This window comes from Neoarius graeffei, chromosome 21, assembly GCF_027579695.1.
Source record: "Neoarius graeffei isolate fNeoGra1 chromosome 21, fNeoGra1.pri, whole genome shotgun sequence".
Lineage (NCBI taxonomy): Eukaryota > Metazoa > Chordata > Actinopteri > Siluriformes > Ariidae > Neoarius > Neoarius graeffei.
Genome location: NC_083589.1, coordinates 41,684,967 through 41,710,171, shown reverse-complemented (window position 1 = coordinate 41,710,171; position 25,205 = coordinate 41,684,967). Strand labels below are relative to the sequence as shown.

Below are 25,205 nucleotides of genomic sequence, written 5' to 3'. Positions count from 1 at the left end.
GGCCTTTCTGTGCAGAGTTTGCATGTTCTCCCCGTGTCCGCGTGGGTTTCCTCTGGGTGCTCCGGTTTCCCCCACAGTCCAAAGACATGCAGGTTAGGTTAACTGGTGACTCTAAATTGACCATAGGTGTGAATGTGAGTGGTTGTCTGTGTCTATGTGTCAGCCCTGTGATGACCTGGCGACTTGTCTAGGGTGTACCCCGCCTTTCGCCTGTAGTCAGCTGGGATAGGCTCCAGCTTGCCTAAGACCCTGTAGGACAGGATAAAGCGGCGAGAGATGATGAGATGAGATGAGAGATGTTTGGAGAAAGAAAAACAATGCATTCCAGCATAAGAACCTTGTCCCATCTCTTAAACATGGTGGTGGTAGTATCATGGTTTGGGCCTGTTTTGCTGCATCTGGGCCAGGATGGCTTGCCATCATTGATGGAACAATGAATTCTGAATTATACCAGGGAATTCTAAAGGAAAATGTCAGGACATCTGTCCATAAACCGAATCTCAAGAGAAGGTGGGTCATGCAGCAAGACAACGACCCTAAGCACACAAGTCGTTCTACCAAAGAATGGTTAAAGAAGAATAAAGTTAATGTTTTGGAATGGCCAAGTCAAAGTCCTGACCTTAATCCAATCGAAATGTTGTGGAAGGACCTGAAGCGAGCAGTTCGTGTGAGGAAACCCACCAACATCCCAGAGTTGAAGCTGTTCTGTATAGAGGAATGGGCTAAAATTCCTCCAAGCCGGTGTGCAGGACTGATCAACAGTTCCTGGAAACGTTTAGTTGCAGTTATTGCTGCACAAGGGGGTCACACTAGATACTGAAAGCAAAGGTTCACATACTTTTGCCACTCACAGATGTGTAATATTGGATCATTTTCCTCAATAAATAAATGACCAAGTACAATATTTTTGTCTCATTTGTTTAACTGGGTTCTCTTTATCTACTTTTAGGACTTGTGTGAAAATCTGATGTTTTTGGTCATATTTATACAGAAATATAGAAAATTCTAAAGGATTCACAAACTTTCAAGCACCACTGTACATACCCAAATGCAAGAGTATTTTGGAAAAAATCAGATACCAGCAAAATAATATGTTGCTTTCAGTGTAAAAAAGATAGGATGCTACAATAATGCAGGAGAAAGTTACTTACATCCACTTTCTTGGTTAGATCTGTTGGGATGGGCAGGAAGAGGTCTCTCCAGATGGCCTGATTATCCTTTATCCGCGCTTTATGAGACAGACTAAAAATAATTTAAATATTATTAATTAATAGTTTTTTTCAGTTGCAAAGCAGTACATTTTAACAACTCCAAATTATCAGCTCACCTCCAACAATTCATTAACTATTACATATTTAATATAACAACAAACATTCGACTTCAATGACTAGGAAGTCACAAAGTCCCCTTTGAATAAAGACCAGATTTTTATTTAGAAACTAAAGTCTTTCACTTAAAAAAATGATTTCTGATCATATTTGTGGTAATAAGTTGTAATATTGTGGGCAGCATGATGGTGCAGTGGTTAGCACTGTTGGCTCACAGCAAGAAGGTTCTAGGTTCAAACCTCGCAGCTGACTGGGGCCTATCTGTGCAAAGTTTGCATGTTTTCCCCGTGCCTCAGTGGGTTTCCTCCCACAGTCAGATTAGGTCAACTGGCTACTCTAAATTGCCCATAGATGTGAATGATTGATTGTTTCTCTGTTTGCCCTGGAACAGATTGGCAAACTACCCAGGTATCTCTTGCCTGAAGTCAGCTGGGATTGGTTCTGACCCTGACGAATAAGCGGTATATAGAAAATGGATGGTAATGTTGTCTGAATAAACATTCCCAACTATTTGTAGATCATCCTGACACGTAGTGTTGTGGGTATACTTTTTAGTAGTTTCATATTTTAATGAACAAGAGAACACATCTAAAATTTGAAGTATAGAGATATTTGTATGTACAGAAAAGCAAGAGTTGGTAAAAGTGCTCTGAGAGGAGGAAGCACACACATTTCCAATGTACGTACCTGATCAATTCTTCGATGGTTTCAGACAAAGTATTACGCACAGGAATGAGATGATTGCTACTGATGCATATACAACACCGGGGCTGTGACAAAATCACATATGTAAGAGTGTTATACGAGCCGTATTTAGGAGATAGCAATACAGACAGCAAGAAAAAATTTCTCTCAATGTAATGATTCCCTCATCTGAAGCAATGCAATAGTACTAATATTTACAATACAGCCTCACTGATTCTTTTCTAGACAATGTGTCAGACAAAGTCTTAATGGTGAATGAAATGATCCGTGTATGCGCGCGTGTCAGGGTCTCTGTCCATTAGCCATTAAATATTGGTATTTGACCAGCAAATTCAGATCTTGCCAGACACGGTGTGATCCCGCCGGACATGCCTCCGGTTTTTTAATAATACATATCTCTTTAAATTAATCTAGTAGATCATATCATTCTGATGCCTGATGTGAACATTAACTGAAGCTCTTGACCTGCATTTCCATGATTTTATGTATTGTGCTGCTACCCTTTGTTTGACTGATTGGATAACTGCACAAATGGGCAAGTGTCCAATGCTCATAAAGTGAATGGGGAGTGTACTTAAAGAACCACCCAAACGTTACCTTGCAACAGAAATTCACAAACGTACAGTGGTGCTTGAAAGTTTGTGAACCTTTTAGAATTTTCTATATTTCTGCATAAATATGACCTAAAACATCATCAGATTTTCACACAAGTCCTAAAAGTAGATAAAGAGAACCCAGTTAAACAAATGAGACAAAAATATTGTACTTGGTCATTTATTTATTGAGGAAAATGATCCAATATTACATATCTGTAAGTGGCAAAAGTATGTGAACCTTTGCTTTCAGTATCTGGTGTGACCCCCTTGTGCAGCAATAACTGCAACTAAACGTTTCGGGTAACTGTTGATCAGTCCTGCACACCAGCTTGGAGGAATTTTAGCCCATTCCTCCATACAGAACAGCTTCAACTCTGGGATGTTGGTGGGTTTCCTCACATGAACTGCTCGCTTCAGGCCCTTCCACAACATTTCAATTGGATTAAGGTCAGGACTTTGACTTGGCCATTCCAAAACGTTAACTTTATTCTTCTTTAACCATTCTTTGGTAGAACGACTTGTGTGCTTAGGGTTGTTGTCTTGCTGCATGACCCACCTTCTCTTGAAACTCAGTTTATGGACAGATGTCCTGACATTTTCCTTTAGAATTCCCTGGTATAATTCAGAATTCATTGCGCCATCAATGATGGCAAGCCGTCCTGGCCCAGATGCAGCAAATCAGGCCCAAACCATTATACTACCACCACCACCATGTTTAACAGATGGGATAAGGTTCTTATGCTGGAATGCAGTGTTTTCCTTTCTCCAACCATAATGCTTCTCATTTAAACCAAAAAGTTCTATTTTGGTCTCATCCGTCCACAAAACATTTTTCCAATAGCCTTCTGGCTTGTCCGTGTGATCTTTAGCAAACTGCAGACAAGCAGCAAGTTTTTTGGAGAGCAGTGGTTTTCTCCTTGCAACCCTGCCATGCACACCATTGTTGTTCAGTGTTCTCCTGATGGTGGACTCATGAACATCAACATTAGCCAATGTGAGAGAGGCCTTCAGTTGCTTAGAAGTTACCCTGGGGTCCTTTGTGACCTCGCCAACTATTAGACACCTTGCTCTTGGAGTGATCTTTGTTGGTCAACCACTCCTGGGGAGGGTAACAATGGTCTTGAATTTCCTCCATTTGTACACAATCTGTCTGACTGTGGATTGGTGGAGTCCAAACTCTTTAGAGATGGTTTTGTAACCTTTTCCAGCCTGATGAGCATCTCATCTCATCTCATTACCTCTAGCCGCTTTATCCTTCTACAGGGTCGCAGGCAAGCTGGAGCCTATCCCAGCTGACTACGGGCGAAAGGCGGGGTACACCCTGGACAAGTCGCCAGGTCATCACAGGGCTGACACAAAGACACAGACAACCATTCACACTCACATTCACACCTACGGTCAATTTAGAGTCACCAGTTAACCTAACCTGCATTAGGGCTTTGACTTCGAACTTCGATATTCGAATACAATTCGAATGTTGTGAAAAAAGAGATGTTCGAACGAATATTAGGCAGCTCTAAATATTCGAACCTGTATATGGTATCATTAGGCATAATTCTTTTATTTTTGTGAATGTGGTTGTAAACGTTTTCAGTTCAGGTCGCAGGTTTTTTTTTTTTAACGTCTGTGGAATTTATGTGAATCGCGAAGGTCATTGTCTTTTGTCTTATCTGGGCACCTGTAGACGTTAGCGTCAAGCTGGCACGCATTGAAGAACAATGGAGCACGTTGGAGATTTGCACTCCGGAGAATTTAAAAAGTGATGTGTGGCGCTATTTTGGATTCGAAAAAAAGATGGAGAATGCGATAAAAAAAAAGGTTACCTGTAAAATATGTGGAAACAAATTGGCCTATCAGTCAACAACTTCAAACTTGAGGGCCCACTTGAAGACATTGCACGCGGGAGCGCTAGAAGGTGAGAGGGGGCTGCGAGAGGGGTCTGTGATTTTTGTACACCTGATGTTATAACATAAATGAAATTACTAACGTAGACTATGCGACACTGCGCAGTAATGCTTTCATGCGCTGTTATTTTTGTCAACTTGGGATAGTTGCTAAAAAAAAAAAAACTATTAGCTTACTAGTGCAAGTAGCCTATAGGCCTAAATTAATTTAGCCTACACATGGTGGAATTTACATACCATGAAGTTCATAAGTTAACGAAGTGAGCACGTAAAACTAATCTGTGATCTTATAACATCGTGTCCGTGTTTGTTTGAATTGTGAATCAGAGACGCGAGCAGGAAGCAGTGACATGACAGCTGACACCGGTCTCATTCAAAACAAACATTCTCAAAAGCCAACACGAATGGGCTCGGAACGGCAGTGTTATAAACTCACAGATTAGGTGTAGGCCTAGCAGTACCTGCTCATTTTGTAAACGTTCCCCTTTGATTGTCAGTGAGGCTACAGTTTAGAGGCTTTCATCAGTACAAGCAACCAGGAAACCGAAGGAACAGCGTTTCACACAAAAAAGGCAACGGACAAACGACGAAGTTTGTGGATTATGTAACGTTAAAAGTGTCAGCCGATATAATGCCAATTACTACGACACTGCACGTTTCATTAGTAGTGGTTGTAAAAACACGCCTGAATATTTCATATTTCCTGCACGTAATCTTATTGACATTGACTGAACACTGCCCCCTGGTGGACTGAATATCATATTTAATTTTGATGCCGAGGTGTTAGTGAGGCATTTAAGAATAATATAATTAATAAAAGTTCGAATACTATTCGAATGTCTAGATTAATTTCCAAACGAACTTCGAATATGATTTTTGGGCCAAGGTCAAAGCCCTAACCTGCATGTCTTTGGACTGTGGGGGAAACCGGAGCACCCGGAGGAAACCCACGCGGACACGGGGAGAACATGCAAACTCCACACAGAAAGGCCCTCGCCGGCCCCGGGGCTCGAACCCAGGACCTTCTTGCTGTGAGGCGACAGCGCTAACCACTACACCACCGTGCCGCCCCTGATGAGCATCAACAATGCTTTTTCTGAGGTCCTCAGAAATCTCCTTTGTTCATGCCATGATGCACTTCCACAAACATTTGTTGTGAAGATCAGACTTTGATAGATCCCTGTTCTTTAAACAAAACAGGGTGCCAGCTCACACCTGATTTGTCATCCCATTGATTGAAAACACCAGAGTCTAATTTCACCTTCAAATTAACTGCTAATCCTAGAGCTTCACATACTTTTTCCACCCACAGATATGTAATATTGGATCATTTTCCTCAATAAATAAATGACCAAGTATAATATTTTTGTCTCATTTGTTTAACTGGGTTCTCTTTATCTACTTTTAGGACTTGTGTGAAAATCTGATGATGTTTTAGGTCATATTTATGCAGAAATATAGAAAATTCTAAAAGGTTCACAAACTTTCAAGCACCACTGTATTGTAACAATTATCTCTTATTTAATAGTAAGCCGGGGTGCCAGGCAGTAAAACACTGCCAAATTTGTTTAAATAATCAGAGAGTATGTAGGCTAAGTCAAAAGAAAAAAAAAGAAAGAGAAATACACAAGAACACGTGTATCAACTTCAAGTATCACATGAATCCTTAGTTTCAATGGTTAACAAATTTAGTATACTTGCTTTTAATCTAACTTGGTCCACACCCAACTCCTAAATCTCTCACGTGCTGGTTCCAAGCGCCATACCCTGCTACACCATTTCAGCTAGTGGGCTAAACCACATGAGAGAGTGATGTAAACACTGCATCACTGGGCGTATGAACTTCCAGGATGAGGTCACCGGCCAAGGCGGAAAGGCTCTTCGGAACTCAACGCCTAAGTGATCAGGACCAGAGCACACCATTTATGTGGAGAGCGGCTGTGGCCAACCAGCTTTGGTTTGAAATAATAGGGGGGCAGGCCTCTTCAGCCCGGTACAGCAACCTGCTTAGGAGAGGGAACTCTAACATAAAACCTACAACCCGAAGACCTTGCTGTCACCATCCCAGCTTGTTAGGCCATGGCAGATGAACTTTAGGTGTAAAGGGTGGGGCTAGTACTGCGCACACTGCACTCCACTTAAAAGCTCCATTGCGCAGGCTGGAAGGGAATGTCCACATCTCCTTCATCCAACAAGGTCCTGTAGCAATGGGAAAGGGGTGAAAATGTCAGATGGAAGATGTCACTGGAAGCCGCAGTCCCAATCCTGCATGCAGGTGACTCAGGGGTAATGGGTCGCTTGGCGTCAATCTGGAGATGACGCCGTCACTCGGCAGCACCCTTGAGTGCCCAAGCAGCCTTGTTTAAGGGCAGCACTGCTTGCCCCACACGGGGAGGGGCCTAGAAAAGGTGGCCTAACCAAAGCTCCTCTCCCGTCAAACCCAGTTGGCTTGCTGCAGTCAACAGGCATCTTCACATGCGGTCAGACAACATCACAGAAGAAAAGGTATCCTGCCACCTCTAACAGCAGGAAATGACCCAAAGTAGCATGCTGGAACATCTGAACCAGGCTAGATACAACCAGAAGCAACCGCTCTGTGCGACATTCTGCTCTTGTTGCACTTGAACTGAAACGTCTCAATATCGACATCGCCGCAGTCACCAAAGTCCACTTTGCTGAAGAAGGCAGCCTGAAGGAGCACGGTGCTGGATACACCTTGTACTGGTTGGGTAAAGCACATGCAGAAAGATGCCTTTCAGGCGTTGGTCTTATAATCAGAGACTCCATTGCTTCCAAGCTCACTGATCTTCCCTGGGGTCATTCAGACCGCATCATCTCCCTGCGCCTTCCTCTCCAGAACAGCCATTACATCACACTGGTCAGTGTGTATGCCCCAACCCTCCAAGCCAACCCAGCAGACAAGGACAAGTTCTCTGCTGATCTGCATGGCTTTCTGTGGCAGATACCAGCAGACAACAAGGTCATCATCCTTGGCGACTTCAATGCCAGAGTGGGCCGAGACTCAGAGTCCTGGAAAGGAATTCTTGGCAAACATGGAGTTGGGAACTGCAACGACAACAATCACTTGCTGTTAGAGTTCTGCGCAGAGCAGCAACTTGTCATCACCAATACCATCTTCCAGCAGAAGAACAGCCTAAAAATAACCTGGATGCATCCTTGGTTCAAACACTGGCACCTTATAGATTACATCTTGGTGTGGCAGCGAGACACAAAGGATGTCTTGCACACCCGAGTGATGCCCAGTGCTGAATGCCATACAGACCACCGCCTTGTCTGCTGCAAATTGAACATTCAGTTCAAGCCCAAGAAGAAAAAAGGTACACCTCAGAAGAAACTAAAGGTCAGCAGCCTCCAGTCGGCCGAAGTGAAAGCCAACTTCCAAGCATGTTTACAAGTCAAGCTTGAACAGGAAAGCGCTAATCCGGGGATGGAACCAGAAGACCAGTGGGAACACCTGAAATCTTCCATCCTTCAAGTGTCAAAAGATATCCTTGGATACACCACCAAGAAACACAAAGACTAGTTTGATGAAAATGAGCCGCAAGCTCAAGAACTTCTGGTGAAGAAGAGGTCAGCACATCAGGTCCATCTTGCTCAGCCGTCTCGCCCTCTGAAGAAAGCAGTCTTCTGCCTCACATGCAGCAACCTCCAGCACAAGCTTTGAGAGATCCAGAACAAGTTGTGGATAACCCTTGCAAAGAAGGCTCAGCAGTGCATGGACATGGGGGACTACAATGGTTTCTACGAAGCTCTAAAGGTGGTCAATGGCCCTGCTTACCAAGTCCAGAGTCCACTGCACAGTGCAGACAGAACGGCGCTATTCACTGACAAGACTTCCATCCTGAACCACTGGTCTGAGCACTACAAGACCAAAGTATTTGATACTGTCAACAGAAAAGGACTCTGGCAGATCTTGGAAAAGCTAGGCTGCCTTCAAAGTTCATGAAAATGATCACCCAACTTCATGAGGACCAGTCCGGACAAATCAGACTGAATGGAGAACTGTCAGAGCCCTTCCCTATCATCAACAGCATCAAGCAGGGCTGTGTTCTCATGCCAACACTCTTTCCCATCTTCTTCAGCATGATGCTACAGCAAGCCACTCGATCTCGACGAAGACGATGGCATCTATATCCGCTATCGCATGGATGGCAGCCTGTTCAACCTGAGGCGCCTGCTGGCCCACACCAAGACAATGGAGCAGCTGATCCGCGAACTGCTGCTTGCAGACGATGCTGCTCTCGTTGCCCACACCAAGCCACCCATGCAACGTATTGTGTCCACTGGGCGACGCAACAGATGAGCCCCACAGAAGAGGTACAAGGACCTCCTCAAGGCCTCTCTGACCATGTGCCACATTGACACGCACACCTGGTCCTCTCTTGCTGCTGACTGGGTGGGCTGGTGCAGTATCATCCATGGGGCAGTCACAGCCTTCGAGTGCACACGTACAACCAGCCTGGAAGAGAAGAGAAGCAGAAGGAAAAACAAGGTGCCCTCTGCTCCAAACACTGATCAGTCATTCATCTACAGCTGCTGCAGCCGAGCCTGCCTGTCCCGGATAGGTCTCGTCAGCCATCAGCGTGCCTGCAGCCGTTGTGGATAGACCCGACCTTGAATCTTCGTTCGCAAAGCCAAGCCAAGAAGAATCTAGGAGACAATTAAGAATGTTTAGTACTGAATCATAGGCAAGAATTAAATTATTACCAGCACCCACCACATCACACAATGAAAAGAGCCCAAATAACAATTCACAAAATCATTTGTACGTTTCATAGATATATTGTTCTCAACCAGATCAGTCCAACACCCACAATCACAGTTCAGTTCCCACGTATTATTCCAATCACAGAATACCCACACTGCAGTTCAGCGCTATTCAAACCCAGCATTGCAGTTTACCAGTTTCCAACCTCTTCCAGTGATTTTATCAGAAATAAATAAAAAAGGAAACCTTTAAACAAAATATCCAAAAGTTTAGTCAAGTCAGTCAGTTTTGTTTCGCTACTCACAACTCTGACGATCTCCCAATCGCGAATTCGTCGCAATAACAGCTCCGGTCCTAGTTACCCCCATGCTCTTCCACTTCTGTCAGTTTTGTCATCGGCTGATGATTGTGTTTAATAAAGAGGATATGTGATCCAGAACAAAGTTTCAAAGATGCTACAGAAGGGGATCCGCCTTACAACAGTGAAATTAGCGGCTAATTACACTTCAGGTTTTCCAGCTTCAGACAAGTGATGAGAAATAGGTAAATCTTCTTTCCTCCTCATTTCAACAACAAGGAGTTTGTTGGGTCCTTCTCCTGGTGATAACTGTAGAAGAGTGTCCTTTTGTTTTAACATACGGTACGACTATGGATATTTTTGCTAGAAAGAAAACGTGTAAGCACACAGCAACAGGAAGGCTATGCCAGCTATGAGAAGAAGAAGAATCAACCACGAGATTGTACATGACTACTTGCTGGTGGGTCTGAATATTAGCAGCCTTGAGCTCTGCAAGGACAAGGATATTTGAACTTTGGACTTGAGTAAAGTATTATGTGAGTGAAATTTTTTGTGACATAAAATTTAAGAGGAAATTTTAATTCCAGACTTGAACAGAGTGTATATGACTATGTGACAGGAATTTTTAATTTAAATTTTTCTGTGCATGTCAAAAGAAAGTTCAACTTAGATGTGCACCCAGAGAGAACATCTGTTAAACAAACACATACACCATCCCCTCCAAATGTTTTGGAACAGCAAAGCCAATTCTTTTGTTTATTTTTGTTATGCTATACATGGAAGACATTTGGGTTTAAGATCAAATGATGAATATGACACAATCGGTCAGAATTTCAACTTTTGTTTCCTGATATTTCTTTTCCTGATATCTAGATGTGTTAAACAACTTAGAACACGGGACCTTTGGTGGCAGACAACCTGATTTTTAGAGTAAAAGTACTGGAATAGATATCCATAAATATTTTATAGATAGACTTAACAGTCTAGATTTAAAACTAAATGAAAGTAAATAACTATATTTGGTTGCATATCCCTGTGGAAAGTGGAAAACCTATCACTAATATTGTTTTTCTTTGTTTATTTTATGTATAATGCTAAATTACCTTGACAGAGTAGGCAGCCAGAGACAGAGCAACAGAACCACCAAATGAGAAGCCCAACAGAGCCAATCTGTCCCTTAGAACCATGGGATGCTCCTGCAGGATCTGATATGCTACCTACAAAAGAAAACAAACACCAACCTGAGCTCAAGTATGAAATGAAATGCAAAAACCAAAGTGTTCACAGATGCAGAAAACCGTCCATGGGAGCTAAAGTTACTGTAGGTCCATATATATTTGGACACTGACACAAATCTTGTTTTTTTTTTTTTTACCTGTTTTCTGAAACATATTCAGGTTATAGTTATATAATGGACATGGACATAAAGTCCAGACTTTCAGCTTTCATTTGAGGGTATCCACATTAAAATTGGATGAAGTGTTTAGGAGTTTCAGCTCCTTAACATGTGCCACCCTGTTTTTAAAGGGACCAAAAGTAATTCATGGGCAGGTGTGGGCAATTCCTTCGTTATGTCATTCTCAATTAAGCAGATAAAAGGTCTGGAGTTGATTTGAGGTGTGGTGCTTGCATTTGGAAGATTTTGCTGTGAAGAAAACATGCGGTCAAAGGAGCTCTCCATGCAGGTGAAACGAGCCATCCTTAAGCTGCGAAAACAGAAAAAACCCATCCGAGAAATTGCTACAATATTAGGAGTGGCAAAATCTACAGTTTGGTACATCCTGAGAAAGAAAGAAAGCACTGGTGAACTCATCAATGTAAAAAGACCTGGACGCCTACAGAAGACAACAGTGGTGGATGATCACAGAATAATTTCCATGGTGAAGACAAACCCCTTCACAACAGCTAACTAAGGGAACAACACTCTCCAGGAGGTAGGCCTATCAATATCCAAATCTACCATAAAGAGAAGACTGTATGAAAGTAAATACAGAGGGTTCACTGCACGGTGCAAGCCACTCATAAGCCTCAAGAATAAAAAGGCTAGATTGGACTTTGCTAAAAAAACATCTAAAAAAGCCAGCACAGTTCTGGAAGAACATTCTTTGGACAGATGAACCCAAGACCAACCTCTACCAGAATGATGGAAAGAAAAAAAGTATGGTGAAGGCGTGGTACAGCTCATGATCCAAAGCATACCACATCATCTGTAAAACATGGCAGAGGCAGTGTGATGGCTTGGGCATGCATGGCTGCCAGTGGCACTGGGTTACTAGTGTTTATTGATGATGTGACACAGGACAGAAGCAGCCGGATGAATTCTGAGGTATTCAGAGACATACTGTGTGCTCAAATCCAGCCAAATGCAGCCAAACTGATTGGTCGGCGTTTCATAATACAGATGGACAATGACCCAAAACATAAAGCCAAAGCAACCCAGGAGTTTATAAAAGCAAAGAAGTGGAATATTCTTGAATGGCCAAGTCAGTCACCTGATCTCCAACTGAACATGCATTTCACTTGTTAAAGACTAAACTTCAGACAGAAAGGCCCACAAACAAACAGCAACTGAAAACCGCTGCAGTAAAGGCCTGGCAGAGCATTAAAAAGGAGGAAACACAGCGTCTGGTGATGTCCATGAGTTCAAGACTTCAGGCAGTCATTGCCAACAAAGGGTTTTCAACCAAGTATTAGAAATGAACATTTTATTTACAATTATTTAATTTGTCCAATTACTTTTGAGCCCCTGAAATGAAGGGATTGTGTTTAAAAAATGCTTTAGTTCCTCACATTTTTATGTAATCATTTTGTTCAACCCACTGAATTAAAGCTGAAAGTCTGAACTTCAACTGCATCTGAATTGTTTTGTTCAAAATTCATTGTGGTTATGTACAGAACCAAAATTAGAAAAATGTCTCTGTACAAATATTTATGGACCTAACTGTATGTGCAAAAATGGTGGTTAGCTGTTGAGAATGTGGATTCTCTCTTCAGGAAAGCTTTCATCCAAAATGCCTGTTTATTCAAAATATACTCCAAAAACAACAATCCATATGCAAATAGTACAATAGTATGTATGTGAACCAAGTAACTATAGTAAGGTACATCCTCTGTTTGTGGCACACTGGAACACACATGCACACAGGAAACAGTACAAACCCCACTTTCAGAAAAGTTGGGATATTTTACAAAATGCAATAAAAACAAAAATCTGTGATTTGTTAATTCACGTGAAACTTTATTTGACAGACAAAAGTATAAAGAAAGGATTTTCAGTAGCTTTACTGACCAACTTATCTGTTTTGTAAATATAAATGAAGTTAGAATTTGATGCCTGCAAAACACAAAAAAAAAAAAGAAAGAGAAAAAAAGTTGGGACTGAGGCATTATTACCTCTCCCGGGACGGAGTCCACAAGGAGACGAGGTATTGTTTTCGGTGGGGTTTCTTTGTTTGTTGGTTTCTTTGTTCTTTTTTTAATGATATTATGGGAAAACAGCTGAACCAATCTCCATGAAACTTTCAGGATAGATGGACATTGGTCTCAAATAGAGCCTCTAACATTTTGAGGGTCATCCAGTCAAGGTCACCAAAAAGGTCAAAATCCTTTTTGTTGTGGCTACTGCCTCATATAGAGGCGTAAGCCACTGTGTCATCGTGCGGTAAGAATGTAACAATCGTGCACTGCGCATGCGCATACATGAGTTCCGATTAAAATGGCCGGTGAGCGTATACAATTCGGTTCACCATTTGAAATAAATGGACTAAAGAAATCTCTTTAAGACATGTTTATGCTTATTACAGAGAGAAAGTGCATTCCACTGAGCTCTAATGCTGGGCCATTTCCGGGAAATAAGAGTTTGGGTCATGGCGACAGCGTGTGTATGTCAGCCTCAGTTCGGAAGTTTCAGTTTCAAAAACTGTAAGAGGTAAGAGTAGAATAATATAAAGTACAGACACTTGGTATATTTTACTTCTGTGATTTTTAAATTGCTCATTTTTGGATTACGCTTCATGTTTGTGGCTACTGCCTCAGAGTAAATATATATATGCTCTATTTACTGTATGGACATGGTATCAGAAAACAATTTTATTTATAAGCAGTAGGCACATGTACCTACAGGGTACCTATTTTTTTCGCGATATCTTCCTTCATATTCATCATAAGTGCTACCGGCCGAGGTTTGTTTTGCCTGGCAACACTTGTTACCATTGTATTACATCACCTTCCTGTGCACTTACACCACTCAGGCTTAAATGTATTCTTAGAAGAATATAAGGAGCTTTGGCTGAATTACCTCAAAGTAAGTACTATTCATGGCTATTATTTCTCCTTGAGTTATATACTCCAGAGCAAAAGCAAGAAAGCCATGTGACGCTAGCAGGGCAGCTCGAGACTCCACCAGACCTCCACCTCCTCCCCACAAGTCCAACACACCTGGAAATGGGCTAGGACCTGGATGAACAGAAAAAGTACTTTAGTTATAAGCACTTAATAATAATAATAATAATAATAATAATAATAGCTGTAGTAGTAATAGTGAAAGTAATAATTTAAAAAAGTTATTATCCTGTACTGTATATACTTTTTAATTTTGCCTAGGCTATTTATAAAGATCATACTGGGTAGGGGCGGCATGGTAGCTCCAGTGTGTCTGGTTCAATCCTGAGCTCAGGGTACTGTGTGTGAAGTTTTGCATCTTCACCTTGCATTTGCATGGGTTTCCTCTGGGTTCTCAGGTTTTACATTGAGACTTACTCACTTGGTTAACGCTTCTATCCAAAGCAACGTACACCTGAGCCATGATACAACTGAGCAGGTAACTGTAGCATTTGGTGATGCTGAGATTTGAACTCACAACCTAACTTCTACACAGAAATGAGCAAGTGTGTGTGTGTACCTGGAGGGATGAACAAAGTTCCTCGAACTCCTTTCTCACGTACATGGACCCTTTGCACACCTGGAGCCATGTACCATCTTTCTATGACGCTGGTCACCAACGGCGTGAGCTGGTTAAAATCCTGAGAAATGTGTCCATTGTACACAGAAATGTGGAATATCATTGGCGAGAGGACATCTTGCTTTTGCAACCTAAATAACACAGATTGAGAGCGAGTACACAAGGTTTATCTGTCACATGCATGAATGGGTTTAATCCAAAACTGAATAACTCAAAAACAAGCAGGACTATAAATAAGGGATAATGTACAGTGAGCCAGATGTTATTGTGAAATAAACCCAACTTTGCATGATCCCAACGCAAAATGGAAGGGTCTTGAATCACCCTGAAGAAGTTTATTTCTTAATAATGAGCAGCTCACTGTACGTTATCCTGCTTATTACACAGCTACTTACTAAAGAAATCAATAATTTGACAAAATATTGCTTTAAAAATTTTATTGCTTCTGCTCATGACATGGTATAAAGCAATGGTCTGTCATTCATAGCAATGGTCTGTAGAACACCGTAATTGACCATGCAGAATTTAGTATTCAAATGAGCTGTCTAATAAATTATGTTAACTTGAATCAAATGACAAACTTAACAAAAGTAAGAAGGACATTTGAAAACAAACAGATAATACAAAACAGGACCAGCTAAAAGGAAAACCAAAAAGAATTATTTAGCCTTGAATTTGGAGATCATCGAGTCCCTAGGTCCACAAAGTTTGAGAACTCATTCTCTATAGCACCAAACTGAGTTGCACATCCATAAAGTTCTCCAGAGCTAACGTCTTTATACCCTGTAATTTAATAGGGTCAAAATAATGGGTATAAAATGATGAATAAAATAAACTTTACACAAATTGCATTTACACAAAAATGCACTACTTTAGGAAAACTGATTTCATGTTTTAAGCATTAAGTGCTCAAATAAAATTATATTGCCATTTAGTGCCCTCCACAATTATTGCCGCCTCCTGTAAAGATCAATAAAAAGGGTTAGAAAAAATCCACTTTTTGGTGAAGCAGCTTCAATTCACACTGAAACATGAGAAAAATCCAACCTTTTATTAAAAAAAATGTATTCAGAGAAAAATAAATCCCTCATCATGAAATAATTATTTTCAACAAAAACCCATGTGCCACTATTATTGGCATTTAATACTTTGTACAACCTCCCTTTGCCAGTAAAGCAGCACAGAGTCTCCTATAGCATTTTATAAAGTTGGAAATACAGAGCAGGGCATCTGAGACCATTCCTCTTTACACAATCTCTCCAGATCATCCAGGGCCCTAGACCCTCTCTTGTGCTCGCTCCTCTTCAGCTCAGCTCACCCCTCAGGTTTTCAGTGGGGCTCAGGTCAGGGGACTGAGATGGTCATGGCAGAAGCTTGATTCTTTGGTCAGCTAACCATTTATTGTGTTGATTTGGACATATGCTTCAGATCATTGTCTGCTGGAAGATTCAGTGACGACCCAGTTTTAGTTTCCTGACAGAGGCAGCCAGATTTTGATTTAAAATGCCTTGGTATTTCATGGACACCATGATGCCATGTACCCGAACAAGGTTTCCAGGGCCTTTGGAGGAAAACAGCCCAAAACATCACAGAACTTCCACCATATTTTACAGCTGGGATTGGGTTCTTTTCATTATATACATCCTTCTTTTTACACCAAATCCACCTTGAGTGTTTATTGCCAAAAAGCTCCATTTTTGTTCCATCAGACCATAAAACATGGTTCCAGTCAAAGTTGTCGTAGTGTTTCACAAACTTCAGGTGCTTAGGTTTGTGGTTAACTGAAAGAAAAGACTTTTTTCTGGCAAACTTTCCAATAATCTTTTGGCATGGAGGTGACGCCTGATGATAGTTTTGGAGACTTGGAAACCCCAAGATCTTTTACTTTTTCTTGTAATTTACCAACAGTGATCCTTAGGGATTTTTTTCCTCTCATCATCCTCCCTATACATGGGAGCAAAATAAACTTGGGTCCTCTTCCAGGCAAATTTGTAACAATTCCAGTTGGTGTCCACTTTTTTTATCATTACCCTAACAGTAGAAATGGGCATTTTTAGGCAAGTAGCTTTTTATTTATTTATAACATATAACCATTCCCTGACTTATGAAGGTCAACACACTTCTCCCTCATTTGGTTTGTGTTCTCTTCTCTTTCCCATGTTGATGGAACACTAACCCTGTGTCCGAAATCACTCCCTGCTCACTATATAGGGCACTATTTAGTGAGGACACCATTTTGTAGTGCTGCCCGAAACGATAGTGAGGATTCTTACACCCTATATAGTGCGCTCAAAGTATCCGACAATGCATCACGAAAAGTAGTGTACAACCGATGGTCACTAACCAAGCAATACATCCCATCAAGCATCGCGGCCGCGCTGAAAGAAATCGAATTAAAAGTCTCAAATTTGATTTAATAAAAGGCAGAGGCAAAGAAGAAAGTATTCAGCCTTGATTTAAAAGAACTGAAAGATACAGGTACTTTGTATTGATTAAAGTGGGAAATACTGTACGCTCAGTATAGTATGTATTTATCACAAAAATACATGCGTGTATTTATTATTTTGAAAACCCACCAGCTGACTGATATGGCACGTTTTAATTGTGCGCCAGTAATGACGTAAATACCAGCGCGATGTACTGGTGTCCGAAAGCGGGTTTTTTTCTTTCATTTTACCAATGAGCTCACTATATAGTCCTCTATATAGTAATTCCCTATATAGAGAGTAGGGAGTAGTGAACGAGTGAGTGATTTCGGACACAGGGTAAGGGAATTTGGTCTCTGTGTAACCTCATATTTGCACCCCAGTTAATCAGGAAGTCATGGATTACAGCTTGAAAGTTCCTACACACTCCAATCAACTCAAAAATGCAAAATTTAAATGGGAAACATGCTTCCATTACATTGTGTTCACTATCATTTCCAGGAGTGCTAATAATAGTGGCACATGTGTTTTTGTTGAAAATAATTTCTTGATGAGGGATTTGTTTTTCTCTGAATAAATTTATTTCAATTAAAGGTTGGATTTTTATAATTTCAGTGTGAGATGGAGCCACTTTACTAATAGGTGGAATTTTTCTCACCCTTTTTACTAATCTTTACAAGTGGTGCCACTAATTGAGGAGAGCACTGTATTTACATTTTAAATAATTTACTGCAAAATAATTTATCTTAATTGAGTGCTGTAATATGACGTACCTCAGTCCTGCTCGGCTGCCTTGCACTGGCCGCAGGCTCCACATCAATGCCATGGACTCCACACCTGTATACGTGCCTCCCACACTGGAGTCCTTTTCCACTGCATACACACATGTTCACATTCAGCAATCTCGAAAGGCAGACTATAAGACTGTGCATTATTGCAGAATTTACATGAAAACTAATAAAAATGAAGCTAATTCATTGAAGGATTAAAGCGGATACTGCGAAACTACTGCATGTCTCCTGGTAATGTTTAGTGTCCTTTTAACACGTGTATTGTTAATCAGTGTCCTATTTCACTCACATATTCTGTGTGATGCAACTTTAACCTTCATGAAACTAAATGCAGTGATCGGTGACCTTTTTTAAATTATTATTATTATTATTTTTGTCATTCTGCTCAACACTGCTTCAGTGTTTCAGGGCTCTGAAATGAAATGAACGTGTGTGCTGTCAAGATTTTAAATGAAAATTATGGCTCTATTTATATCTTATTATATGGCACCAGACCTTAGTCAATATGAAATGTATTTGATGATGTTTCAAGATTTTAAAAATCAAATAAATAATTTATTGCTGTTTGCTCATATATTTACATATTGTTATAATCAATTATTGCTGTCAGTTAAGAGTCCTTGATCCCACTCCTCCTTATGTTGGATTATATTATACTTTGAACATTTACCAATGTTCCTTGCAGTTCCTCATATACTACATCATGACAGTATGCATTTTATGTGTAATGACACGTGTAGCTTGTACTATGACTAACTGCTATGATTGTTTTGAGATTCAAATGTGAAGGTGGAGGGAACTGGAGATGCAAGTTTGAGCATACATATGCAGTCTTTACAGTTTTCTCAAAGATGAGCCCTTTTCTGATTGAATTAGTTTTACACTGGAAGTTGGGGTAATGTAATTATTACCAGAGTATCTCTCTCAGGTTTTAGTCCTGTCTGAATTTTTCACATCAGTCATTTTTTACAGACTACAGGCATCTAGAAAGGTTATGCTGTTGTTTACTATAAAACGGCCAGTAGACGTACTTGCCAACCCTCCCGATTTTGGTGGGAGGCTCCCGATTTTAGCCTCCGTCTCCCGCCTCCTGATCGTATGTGTTAAAAACTGGATAATCTCCCGGTTTTGGGAAATCCCTACCGCCAAGTTAAAAATACTCCCGATTATGTCCAGTCAGAATCGTATGAGAAACACTGCTGACGTCAACTGATTTTTAACCAAATCAACGAACAGAACGACAGTCACTTCCGTAATGTAGGATTCACCCAGGCTGTCCGACATTTTTTACAAGCAGTCATTCATCATAGCCACTAAACCCAATACCAAACGGCAAAAACATGAATGCAAATACCAGATTGCATGGGAGAATGAATTTCCATGGATAAGCAAATGTTTGACCAGCCAGTTACACATTTTAGGGTAAAGATACCTTAAATCAGAATATAATGGACATTTGAGTGTGAAATTAAACTAGTCTTCCATACCATTTCAGAAACAAACTGTACAACTTCTAAAGTGTTTAGTGAAATTTTGCATGACAGAGAATTTGTTTGATGAGTGTATTTGAATAGTGTGGTAGTGTCTTAGTGCTATTTTGAATTTATGTTTGAAAATTTTAAGTGAAAGTTTACAAGTGAATTATCTGGAAAACGATTGATTTTGATAGAGTTTTGAGGTTTTAAGTGAAAGATTAGTAGTGAGTGTATTTTGGTAGTACTAAAATTTCGCATTCGAGTGAATTTCTTTGTGGAGTACATTTTGATAGTATGGTAGTATTTATAGTGCCATTTTAAAATTTTGTTTGAAAACTTTCAGTCAAAGTTTGCAAATGATGCATTCCGATAGGATTTTGATAAAATTTCTAGTGCCTTTTAAGAATTCTGTTGGAAAGTGTTTAGTGAGAGAGATGCATTTTAGTAGCGTTAAGACAGTGCAGTATTTATTTAATTGAGTTGTTACTATTTTGGTTAAATCTTAATAAAATTTTATTTAATTTATATATGATAGTATAGTTCTCTGTATTTTTACACAAGCTTAGAGAAGGAAAACACATTTGATGCAATCCAATAATACTTTCATTCACTGTGACTATTTTAAGAAATTATAAACATTCTTCTAAAGCATCACTTGTATTATTTTCTGTGGGTCTCTGTATGTATACAATATTCAGGCATGAGATTTTTCAGCTAAAAATCTGATTTAAGACTTCCCTTTCATTGTTATTATATTACAATTCAAGACAAGAGTATTATTTCAGATTTTTCACTCTGAGCTATCTCATGCCTGACACATGAATCCCATAACCTATAGTAATTGATGGAACAATATCACCTCATCTCATTATCTCTAGTCGCTTTATCCTGTTCTACAGGGTCGCAGACAAGCTGGAGCCTATCCCAGCTGACTACGGGCGAAAGGCAGGTTACACCCTGGACAAGTAGCCAGGTCATCACAGGGCTGACACATAGACAACCATTCACACTCACATTCACACCTACGGTCAATTTAGAGTCACCAGTTAACCTAACCTGCATGTCTTTGGACTGTGGGGGAAACCGGAGGACCCAGAGGAAACCCACGCGGACACGGGGAGAACATGCAAACTCCACACAGAAAGGCCCTCGCCGGCCACGGGGCTCGAACCCGGACCTTCTTGCTGTGAGGTGACAGCGCTAACCACTACACCACCGTGCCACCCTGATGGAGAAGTATACTGTAAAAATGAACTTCTCCTCCCCTTTCCCCTTTTCTCCCTCTCCCCCTCCTTGCTCCCCCCGTTAATAGATTATCCTTTCGGACAGCTGTCTACCGCTTTAGTACCGCGGCTGCTGATGAATATTCAAATGACTCTCCAGAAATGAGATCAGGAAGGGCATCCGGTGTAAAGCCTATGCCAAATCAAATACGTGGAATACTGTAGATCCGTTGTGGCTGCCTTCTAACAGGAGCGGCTGAAAGAAGACTTTTCATTCAAATTGTCAGTAATTTAATTTGTCATAAAAACTGTATTAACTTAAAAAACGATGCACGATAGAAGCATTTTCACTAGTGCCCTCAGACTTTTGGACTCCACTGTATATATTTAATAATTATATAAGAAATTACATAAGAACCCGGACCATTTTTTTCGCGGTCTGGTTTCCATCAAATCCTGCGCTCTGACTGGCTGGCGAGCGGGTCCGTATCCTACGATACAGACCCCGGATACGGACCTCTGGCGATTCGCTCGTTCACAGCAACAAAACATAGTAGCAATTTTTGTCAACATTTATTTTCGCATTTCTTAGGAGAAATATCATTAATTTTACATCATGGATAGTGATAACGACAGTCTTCATAGCGAAAGCAAGTTTTACTACCCTGAGGAAGAAGAAATAAAACATTTCAGGAGAAAGCTAAAAACCTGTAACAGTTGCTAACGCCAAGCAAAAACATGGCTGAATCCTGAATGACTCAATTTTCTATAAATATGGGACTACATAGGTGTCAAAATGTAGCTTTTTTCCTACCATGGAAGTGCACTTGTATACTGAGGAGGAAGCAATTTGCATGACAACCATGAATGAGGATTCAAAATGGCGGCTCGGCTCGGTTTTCCCTTTCGGGCACTCTCGTTTTCTGTTAGACTTTGGTCAAGAAAAAAAAAAATTATTTCCCAGCTTAAGGTTGGTCCGTATGGTAAAATACCATAACCTCAGCCTTGAATACTGACCTCGGTCACGGTATTTCACGATACGGACCTCCCAGCTGGTAAATAACATGTATATCTGATCGCCAATATTCCTGCGTTTCCTTTCCTTTGCAATACAGGGTCATTTCTTCTCACCTTCCATTACTGTAGTCGGTCTTCTGTGTTTCAAGTGCACACTCACGTGCTCCATTGTTCTCTCAGGTTGTAAATTTGTATCCCACAATACGTTGAGAATGGGGAAACCCCACCACATCAGGCATGACATAGTATCTTGGTTTAGGTTACAAGCCATTTAAATTAAAAACTGTAATTGTATAAATTTCAAATGGTTTGAAATTAATAGACGAGTTCACAAACACGGCAACACGCAAGTTGTGGGAAAGGTCAAAGGTTAAGGCCTCATAAACGAGTGGAAGTAGAGCACGTCAACAATGGCGGAGGCTACAGGCTCGCTGTGGGGACACTGTTGTGTTGTCGATTGCCACAATGGACGTCGACTACTTGAACAGTGGATGCGAGAAGACTGTAGTGTACATTTAAGTGAGTGTATACAGAAAAGATTGTGTGAATCCAAGCACACAGTTTAACGCAAAAGTTCGTTTATATCCCGACCTTGTCAGCTGTCAGATTCATGCTCATGGACCCGCCTTGATTTTCACTCTTGCCGATAATCATTGTCTGTATACAACAGTATTATCTTGATTTTTATGTGCCTTAAAATGTTGGTTGTAATAAAAATCTGACAAGTTTCTATGACTGTAGTTCTTACACCAGTAATGACTACTACTAGTCCCAAAATGATGGAAGCCTTGTAATTTATATTAAATTTTAATTTTTAAATTTCACAGATTTCACAAAATGAAAAGTAAATGGACACAAAAATGAAACATCCTTGTCTACTATTAAATATACTAAGCAAAGAATAATGCATTTCACATATTCCCACTACCTTTTGGTTAACAGGAGTAGATGATCAATTATCTCATCTCATTATCTGTAGCCGCTTTATCCTGTTCTACAGGGTCGCAGGCAAGCTGGAGCCTATCCCAGCTGACTACGGGCGAAAGGCAGGGTACACCCTGGACAAGTCGCCAGGTCATCACAGGGCTGACACATAGACACAGACAACCATTCACACTCACATTCACACCTACGGTCAATTTAGAGTCACCAGTTAACCTAACCTGCATGTCTTTGGACTGTGGGGGAAACCGGAGGACCCGGAGGAAACCCACGCGGACACGGGGAGAACATGCAAACTCCACACAGAAAGGCCCTCGCCGGCCACGGGGCTCGAACCCGGACCTTCTTGCTGTGAGGCGACAGCGCTAACCACTACACCACCGTGCTGCCCATGATCAATTATATTTTTGTTTTAATTAATTAAAAATTTTGCAAGTAATATTTTTACTACAGTTTACTACATATAATACACGGTTAAATACATAAAAACACTACTAGTACAGCTTAATACATGATAAAGTAACACTAAATGGTATAAAAACATTGAAGTTCTGATGAACTATTGATAAGTATTAACAAAAGGCCTGCATGCGAAAAGTTCACTAGTAACATTACAATTTAACAATCTGAGCAATTTGAACATAACCAGTCATTATCAAGACAGCAAACATCAAAGCCCACACCCCCCAATGATACCACTTATAGCACTGATCACATCCTACGCTATTGTCATCATTTTCTGTTATGTCCCCACTGTCCTTTCGGGTCTTTCTTCGCCTGGTCTTTTTGGCTGCTGGTTTGTTCCTGCCTTTCGGTGGAGAGTCAGGTTTGGACAAAGTTGATATAGCAAGGTCAGCTGTTGAGGTAGCAGGCTGAGGGTCAGATGTACCTGAAGTACATGACTGATGAGTATAGTAAGTGATACTAGTACTGATACAATAAAATAGACGACTGTAATCTGGTAGGCAGCACGACTTATATTATTTCTCCGTGTCAGATAGAGAACTATAACTATGAGTCGCTGACCTGTCAAAAACTGCAGTGGGCGTGGCAGTATCACCGGGTGCATACCTCGATTTTTCTTCGTCTTCCTTGGACGGTACAGGCTGGATTTTCAAAACATCTGTGGCATATGCAAGCGCCCTTAACTCTTCTACCCCCATGGTAGTTGGCAATCCCCGTTCTCTCATATGCCTCTGCAATTCTACCTTCTTCGCTAAGGTTTGGCTTGTTTGCCGCCATGTTTCATCTGCGATGAGGCCTCGACCTTTGATCCCTGCGCATGCGCGGCGATATCGTTTCAACCGCGCATCATACTGTGACAGCGGGGGCGTGGTCAAGCGGCGGTTCGTGAATGGAGGGCGGAGTCAGGGAAGATAAGTGGTAGAATCACTGCACCTGATATGAATTAACCTGTGTTTGTGTGGCTTCCCCAGTGACCGTGCCCTTTTAAAAGAGAGAGAGAGAGCAGGGAAAGAGGGCGAGGGAGAGTCGAGGAAGGAAGCTCTCCCCCAACCTGAACATTTGTGTGCGTACGGGCCTGGGGGAGTGAATGGTTGCAAAGCTAAAAATAAAGTGGTTTTTGAGAACTCAGTTCTGGCCTGCCGTGCTTTTGTACTCCACCCACCTGGTCTGATTCTCCACATGCCCTCGTCCAATTGAAACTATCGTTCACGCACTTTTCTCCCCCATGAGAATTTTGAAAAGTTGGCAATTATGACCCCGTTAAAATGATAGGTTTTTCTGATGTTTAAAAAAAAACGGAGACCACGATGGGAGAGGGTCAGAAAAGCTTTAGTTTGTACCTGTCAGAGTGCCCTGTTCGTTGCTCACATAGTGTCCAAATGCTTCCCAAATGTCTTTGCTCTCTGAATGATGCAGACAGTAAAGGGTCACCTCCTGTTTCGGGTTTAAATTTGTCACAGCAATCCGGAGCTTTTCGTCCACGAGTCCTCGTGTGGGTTCAACTAAGAGCAAAGGGCGCAGGCAGCACGCCATCCTCCTGCTCGGAGCCTTCAGAAGTTCTTTTTTCCGCAACCGAACACAATTTCCGAGGTAATATAGACGAATCTCACAGAGGCTCTCACTACTTTCATGTGTGGGAACTTATCTGTTCAAGGTGTTTGTAATCCAAGGTTGTACAGTACATACAAGAGCTAGTTAGCTCTGCTAGCTCCAAATACCTTGTACACTAGAAATGAGTCGTTCGCAAACCAACCGAGTCTTTTAGGTGAACATTCGGAACCGAATCTCATTTCTGGAGAGTCGTTTGAATATTCATCAGCAGCCGTGGTACTGAAGCTGTAGACAGCTGTCCGAAAGGATAATCTATTAACGGGGGGAGAGAGAAATGGGGAGGAGAAGTTAATTTTTACAGCATACTTCTCCATCAGGGCGGCACGGTGGTGTAGTGGTTAGTGCTGTCGCCTCACAGCAAGATGATCCGGGTTCGAGCCCCGTGGCCGGCGAGGGCCTTTCTGTGTGGAGTTTGCATGTTCTCCCCGTGTCCGCGTGGGTTTCCCCCAAAGACATGCAGGTTAGGTTAACTGGTGACTCTAAATTGACCGTGAATGGCTGTGTCTATGTGTCAGCCCTGTGATGACCTGGTGACTTGTCCAGGGTGTAATCCGCCTTTCGCCCGTAGTCAGCTGGGATAGGCCCCAGCTTGCCTGTGACCCTGTAGAACAGGATAAAAGCGGCTAGAGATGATGAGATGAGGACTTCTCCATCATAAAAGCTTTTAAATGTTGATGTACATCGTAAATTATTTTAAAACGTTTTAATTGTATTTCTCCATTTATTTCTATGACA

General features: G+C 41.3%; 1 protein-coding gene across 4 annotated transcripts in view; it reads right to left on the bottom strand.

The window, feature by feature from the left end:
* The window catches only part of LOC132869751 (acyl-coenzyme A thioesterase 1-like), a 53,255-nt gene extending 28,658 nt beyond the window's left edge, over positions 1–24,597 (bottom strand). The window contains exons 1-7 of one of the 4 annotated variants that reach the window (XM_060903135.1): positions 24,200–24,597; positions 17,720–17,819; positions 14,461–14,651; positions 13,858–14,015; positions 10,664–10,777; positions 2,016–2,098; positions 1,152–1,242 (exon numbers count right to left, since the gene is read on the bottom strand). In XM_060903135.1, coding sequence (XP_060759118.1) covers positions 1,152–1,242; positions 2,016–2,098; positions 10,664–10,777; positions 13,858–14,015; positions 14,461–14,651; positions 17,720–17,819; positions 24,200–24,392 — 930 coding nt within the window. In that variant the 5' untranslated portion in view covers positions 24,393–24,597. Of the gene's footprint in view, positions 1–1,151; positions 1,243–2,015; positions 2,099–10,663; positions 10,778–13,857; positions 14,016–14,460; positions 14,652–17,719; positions 17,820–21,249; positions 21,443–23,420; positions 23,696–24,199 lie in introns of those variants that run through there. The other 3 variants (XM_060903136.1, XM_060903137.1, XM_060903138.1) reach the window with 3 other exon arrangements.
* Positions 24,598–25,205: the final 608 nt, after the last annotated feature.